Below are 6800 nucleotides of genomic sequence, written 5' to 3'. Positions count from 1 at the left end.
TGTCAGTCAGCGCTCTATTTTTCTGTGAACCAACTTCACTGCAATGACATTTTATGGACCAGAGACAAAAAAGAATCACCAGAAAATAGAGCAAGAGAGAAGAAAACATTTATTCACATTAAAAATACAAATAATGATGCTGTCCTCTTACTGAAGGTTGTTTTCTTACACAGCGTGCGGACAGTCCCAGTACTAGCCTCAGGTCATCCCTTTATTTATTTTTTAAATCAAATTTTATGACTGGGTGAGTTGTTAATAATGATGTCAATATTGAATCACGTTCTGAAAAAACTTGTGGCGCCTCTACAGGCCAACGGAGAGATCCCATATTAATTTAAAAAAAAAACTCTTTGATAGTTTAAGAACTTTTAACAAAGCTTTTCTGTTACGATCGTGGTGTATCTGTTAGGCATTGATGATTACACATCCTATAGAATAATGTACATTATGAACATATGGATGGCTACTGTAAATGGCTGTCCTTGAACGAATTGAATGAGTGGTCGATTAGTAACTAGTATATCAGCTACAAGTGTATTAGTGTCGAATCAGTAACATCTATTGATCGAACAGATTGATTGATGCAAAATCTATTACTTTATCAGTTTAAACTCGAACCTTGCTGTATATAAAAACAGATATGCAGAGTTTACCGATTGTTTGCATTGCATTGTAGATAACAGATGACTGGAGCCATAGAAACTTGGACGATACTTGCTGTCCTCTACACCTTTCGATAGCCAGGCCGAACCTGACTGGAAATGTCGATTGCAAGAAGAAAAACTATCCCTAAACGTTGAAGGCTGACTGACAGTAGGTAGCTTTAGATGAATTTTACTGGTTGTTAGTTGGCAACGGTTAGCGACCATTTTGGAACTGGATTAGGATTTAAGTCGCATCTCACTCACCTTTTAGGTGAAAAAGATCAAAAGTCACAAATTGTATTGTTGTAACACCTTCAGTGTTTGTATGTGAAATTGAACAATTTTATGGCTCATTAAAATATTAATAACTTGATCGTTCGCTTGATCACTCCACTAATACTGATAGATGGCACGTGTTTTTATAGCAAACCATTTTTGTTGTTGTTTTTTATATCGTTGAAATTCTCAGTTTTGTCAATAATGACGACGTTGCAATAATTTATTGTACGAGTTCTTTATGCTTTTTTCGTGAATTAATCACTTGTTTTACAGACATATAGGCTTAGATCCGATTTCAATTTAGATAATAATTCAGATGGAACCAGTTTTTCTTTTGTAGCCGCTCCATATAATTCGACAGCGATCGGAATGGTTATTTTGAGGTCTGTTAACCACTTTTTTCAATCATTAGTTTTGGGATAGTCTGTCCGAATCGACTGAGTTTTAAATAATTGGTACAAATCTCATGCGGCCGTAGAGAAATTCTTGTTATGCAAAATTGGTGTTTGTTATTCAACATGTCTGTTCAATTTGTGTGAAACAAGTAGAAACATTAACTCAACGTTCAAGGCTTTTATTTCTTATTTTTTTCATCCAACCCACTATGGAATCGTTAATTACTGCTCCAGTTACTATTGAACTGATTTTACACAACCATTCATGTATCTACTTCGAATTTACATCTATTTAGCATATGTTTCAGACAAAACCATTCTTTCCGTTCGGAAGACTACACGCGTTGTTGTACATAATCATGCCGGCCTGGTGCTGGTTTTAAAAATGCATTTTATGCTTTGTGTCACCTCTCCACATACGAATGGACGAAAAGAGATTTTTTTTGAAATTTTTTGATGAATTCCAAGCGAAATTATTTGTCTAGCTTTTTGGAAACACACTCGTGGATTGTTTATCTACTGTTTGTCAATAATAGGAGGAATTAGCGCTTGTATGAACTTTGCAAGCTTTTCAATGGATTTGGTAACATTAGGAAAATCCTTCGCTCTTATTTAACTCTAGGAATTCCAACTGATACAACGGGTGCAGATTAGACCTAAGATCCCCTAATATAGTACTTCACACGAAGATGGAGATGATAGTTGGTATTTGGAAAGACAGGACAAATGTTATTAGGGGCCGTACATAAAGTACGTACGCGGTGTACGGTCGATTTTTGACCCCCTCCCCCCGTTTCGTACGCGTTTTTCCATATAAAACGGCCAAATTTTAGACACCCCCCTCCCCCCTAAGTGAGTACGTACTTTATGTATCGCCCCTTAAGAACTAATTCAAAACTAGTAGCATCTACCATCATATATAACTATCGCTTGTCAATGAAACTGTAGATTGATCCCCTGTTGTAAGTCTCTGTCATCAACTGTTCTCATTCTCCACATGTTCTCTCTGTAAAATCTGACAGTTTAACTGAAAAATTGTTTGATGTAACCTTAAGTCTCACCTGACATCCTGACAGGTTCAGGTCATGTCATGTCATTATGTCATGTCAGATTGTTTTTCTAAAATTATCTGGCCTAAACTTTCAGGTCAAACCGGTTTTCACACTAATTTTACCACACTTATATGTTGAACTGAGGGTTCTTTATCTTATATACAGCACAACGTACAGGAAGTACAAGAATTAGTGTGAAAACGTGAAAACTTAAAACAAATGAAGTAAAAGATTTAACGTTTATATGACTTTGGCGATACGAGGTAATATAGAAGACCCAGCTGCTAAATTTTTGTCTTGAACATTGATCGAACTGTTCTAGACCAACCCGAAGCTATTATATTGGTCATTTCTTTTTGCTAGATTTCGTCATCACGACATGATTTCTGTTTCACTTAAGTTGGTTGATTTGGAATGGAATGCATCACCTACAGTATAGACAAGAGAAAAAAAATTATTTTTCTAAAAACAAGTTTTGTTTATTGAAATATTTATTGATATCTTTGACTCGGTTAAAAATAACAACAAGCCAGGTAGATGCAATGTGCACCTTGGCATGTTTTCATTAAAAATGTGTAGTAGGTATTCGAACTACTATCGAACCACATAAACTATCGAAGTCAAATTGTATGTGTTCCAATCTCTGTTATAATTTTTAGAGCGTCTTAACCACTAGATTAACCGTAGTAGAACTAATTCAATTGCATTTTTTCTATCTTTTCAGACAAAATGGCATTAACCAAAGAATCAGCACCTCACCACCATCACACATTAGTTGTAGGATTAATATTTATCTTCGTAAGGATATCATCACAACAAGAGACTGCTATTAATACAACAGTATCAGTAATGCCGTCAAGCATAGCCATTAAACCTATAGCAATAGTGCAAAACATAAGTACAAACAGTGAAAACACCACATCTAGTGCATTAACGACACAATTGAGTGTAAATGTGACGGTTACAGAAATGCCGCCGAAAAGTGTAGTTACAACGACCGCTAGTGGTTCGTCAAATAGTTGTACGGACTCTAAAAGACTTAGCGACGAATTTCAACCGAAATATTCAAATCAAGCTAAATTGAAAAAGTGCTGTCCTCGCGGTGAAATCTATTTACCCAGCGGTGGTGGACGCGACAAATGTGATATTGCTAATGTGAATTTCGTGCCGGTTGTCATTGAGGCAGTGTTTTTCGAACATTGCATCGAAGATACGGAGAAGAATGTAACGCTCGACTATGACATCGGGAATCCTTGTGGCGGCCATGAGGCGTTAATATACAGCCAGGATTATGGTGACAATTTGTATGTCCTGCAGAACGGATCGCTGCTGAGAGTCGACAGTGATTTTTCGGGATTTGATATATTCGACGAGTACTGTTTGGATATGGACCGTGATACTGCCGTTCTGACGGCGATTGTGTGCAATCAGACAAATCCGTCGCAGCATTTGGTACACGTTTCGAAGGCACAGTCTTATCTTTATGCAATATGTGAGTATGAAGAAATGTTTAGAGCTTACCCGTTGATGAGTGAAATCCACTTATAAAAAACGGAGCCTTCGCAACAACTCAATGAGTTGAGACTCGTCAAAATTTATTAAATACGTTCTTGATACGGTAGCTGTGCTCACTCGAGAGTTACGAATTGTAAAAAGTAGCGACTCATCCAAAGTTACAACAATGGTAAGGAGGCCGAGCCGATCACGACTCTTTGACAATAGTATTTTGTTCACCAAGGGGAAAAAAGTTTGAAATTTCATTACGAGGGTGTTGTTTGTGGCCAGAGCGTAGCGAGGGCAACAAGTCATCCAAGAAAATGAAATTTCCAGTTTTTTCCCTTGGCGAACGTCTTTCACAACAAAGGCTCCTGAATTACTAATTCTTAAGACGCTAGTTCACACGTTTCTGTGCCAGTTCTAATAGGCTGAGTGCTTATCGGTCAAAAACACTCAAAGAGTAAAAGTGACGCAAGTCTCTGGGTATACTTCCAAAACAACTGATATCGCTGTAGGTGACGCATTCTGCGCTGGTACGCAAAAATTGTCAAAGCAAAAATTAGGCCAAAAAAATTCTAGAAGAAAATTTGTCAAAAAAAAAATCGTCAAAAAGTGGCAGAAAAAGTGTTTTCTGGACGTTTCAGAAGATACTCTATCCGAATCTGCAATTAAAAATTTAGGAACTAATTAAATCTTGGAACACATCACTTATATCGAAAATATCCAAAATCCATCGAAAAATCCAATGGAAGTTAGGAAGTGCCAGAGGAATCATCTCTCATCCCAAAAGTTAGGAACCAACCTGAGTACATTCCTTTGGCATCTGTCATTCCAAAATTTAGGAACAAACCTTGGAACATATCACTTATATAAAAAATAACCAAAATCCATCGAAAAATCCGATGGAAGTTAGGAAGTGCCAGAGGAATCATCTGTCATCCCAAAATTTAGGAACCAACCTTGGAACATCTCACTCATGTCGAAAATAACTCAAATCCATCGAAAAATCCGATGGAAGTTAGGAAGTGCCAGAGAAATCGCTATAATAGCTAGGAATCGCGCTAGGAAGCGCTATGCTAACGCGCGCCCATGGTAAAAGGAAAAGTCGAACTCGCCAGGAATTCTATTTTGTTATCGCAACTTCCCCACACCATTTCTCATTGTCATGGTTTGGAGTTTGGACTTAACGTTTTTCGACTTTATTTTACCTGTTCCCAATCCACCAACCCACCAAGAGCATTCAATTCTCGTTCATTTCTTATTTTCAATGTTTTCCTACTTGCAGGTATGTTAGCATCCGTACCGTGTCTTCTAGCAACTGCCTACTTCTATCTGTACATTCCCGAGCTGAGAAACCTGCATGGCAAATCGTTAGCTTGTCATTCATTGTGCTTGGCCATTGGATTTCTCCTGTTGAGCATTGCCCAAATCAATGGAAACATATCACAGGCGATTGGATTCGTCATTCAATACTTCATCCTGTCGTGTTTCTTTTGGTTGGCTATGATGTGTGTGGACATTTGCGTTGATGTTTGGTGAGTAGACTCTGTTCCCTTCGGAATTTGACGAGTTAATTGGAAAAAAATTTCTGCGGTTTTAGGTACTTTATTCCGCAAAAGACTGTCATCAAACCCCTAGCGTACATCATCCGATTTATCATTTACGCCACCATCTCACTCGGTATCCCAATAATATTGGTGAGTTGTTCGGCCTCAAAAGCTCTGTATGGAATGCCCAGTTACTACCTCAAAGGACACACGGAAGCGACTAGAGATTCGCAGCAGTATTTCATTCCGCCGATCAGCACCATTCTGTTCATATCGTTCGTTCTATTGGTCGCTTCGTATTTTGGATTCAGGGAATTGAATCCAATCGTTTTGAAGGCATTTCTGGCGAAAAAGGTTATGGAAAAACGGAAAATTGCCAACACACTCGAAACGATTAACGTGAAGTACTACGAGGAGGTGAAACAGACGTGAGTATTATAAACCGAATCAAAATGTGTTGCCTTTGCCCAACGAAACGATTTCATAAAACAACATTTCAGCGCACGCAGCACCGCATTCCTCTACATCATCATGACAATCAATTGGATTTTCGAAATCATTTCCTTTTACGTGCATTCGCTGGACTCGTCGCTAGTGTTATTCGACATTCTGAACGCATTACAGGGCATCGTCATATTCATCATATTCGTGTGCCTACCCAAACCAATGGCCGTGATAAAACGTTGGTGGCATGACCGAGGATCGCTGGTATTGCATGAGACTGAAATGCAGGTGTTGAACAACGGCGCGTAAAGCTTATGAGAGATTGGATGCGCGAAAAGATATGACAAATAGCATACGGTTCTAGTTTCTTTGTTAGAGTCGATTTTGTTGACTGTTTTTAGTTTGTAGTGAAAGCAACCCCCGTTCAATATATTGTATAACAGAAATCTAAATTATTTGGAATAAATCATTTCGCTTTGACTAAGAGAACACTCTCAACTATACTGTTCATTTCGAAGATTATATCGATGCTGTGATAGGACGCGAACCTGATTTCGTTAAACTGATGAACAGAACATAAGCTATAGCCAGCCGATTCTAAGGCACAATTAATTCATCATTTAAGTGGGTCGCATTTTAAACAAAAAGGTCAACCCGGTCACATTTATACGTGTTAAGCTCTTCGCACAATTTAACAAACAAACAAATCGATTTACTGCAACTCATCGAAGACATTATTAGTCGTAGTCTTGACTTTTCGCTGCTGACACGTTAGCTTAATTATTATTTCCATTTCAATTGTACAGTCCACTGAATTCTGGAATTTAATTTCAATTGCATTTTATTCAACAATAACTTTAGCTTAGCATGGCATTCAAATTGAATATGAAATTTTTAGCATTTCGATTCGAACGAATTGTTTTTCTAAATTCAATCAATTTG

The 6800-nt window shown here is 37.8% G+C and overlaps 1 protein-coding gene across 1 annotated transcript; it reads left to right on the top strand.

Annotated features, from left to right (window-relative positions):
* Window positions 1–2926: 2926 nt before the first annotated feature.
* Window positions 2927–6342, top strand: LOC119071741 (probable G-protein coupled receptor Mth-like 14). Its single transcript, XM_037176773.1, has 5 exons — window positions 2927–2948; window positions 3095–3862; window positions 5153–5402; window positions 5468–5842; window positions 5915–6342. The coding sequence occupies exons 1-5, from the start codon at window positions 2927–2929 to the stop codon at window positions 6165–6167; spliced, it is 1668 nt and encodes a 555-aa protein (XP_037032668.1). The 3' UTR covers window positions 6168–6342.
* Window positions 6343–6800: the final 458 nt, after the last annotated feature.

The sequence above is a fragment of the Bradysia coprophila genome (assembly GCF_014529535.1).
Source record: "Bradysia coprophila strain Holo2 chromosome IV unlocalized genomic scaffold, BU_Bcop_v1 contig_5, whole genome shotgun sequence".
Lineage (NCBI taxonomy): Eukaryota > Metazoa > Arthropoda > Insecta > Diptera > Sciaridae > Bradysia > Bradysia coprophila.
This window is presented reverse-complemented; position numbering and strand designations above follow the sequence as displayed.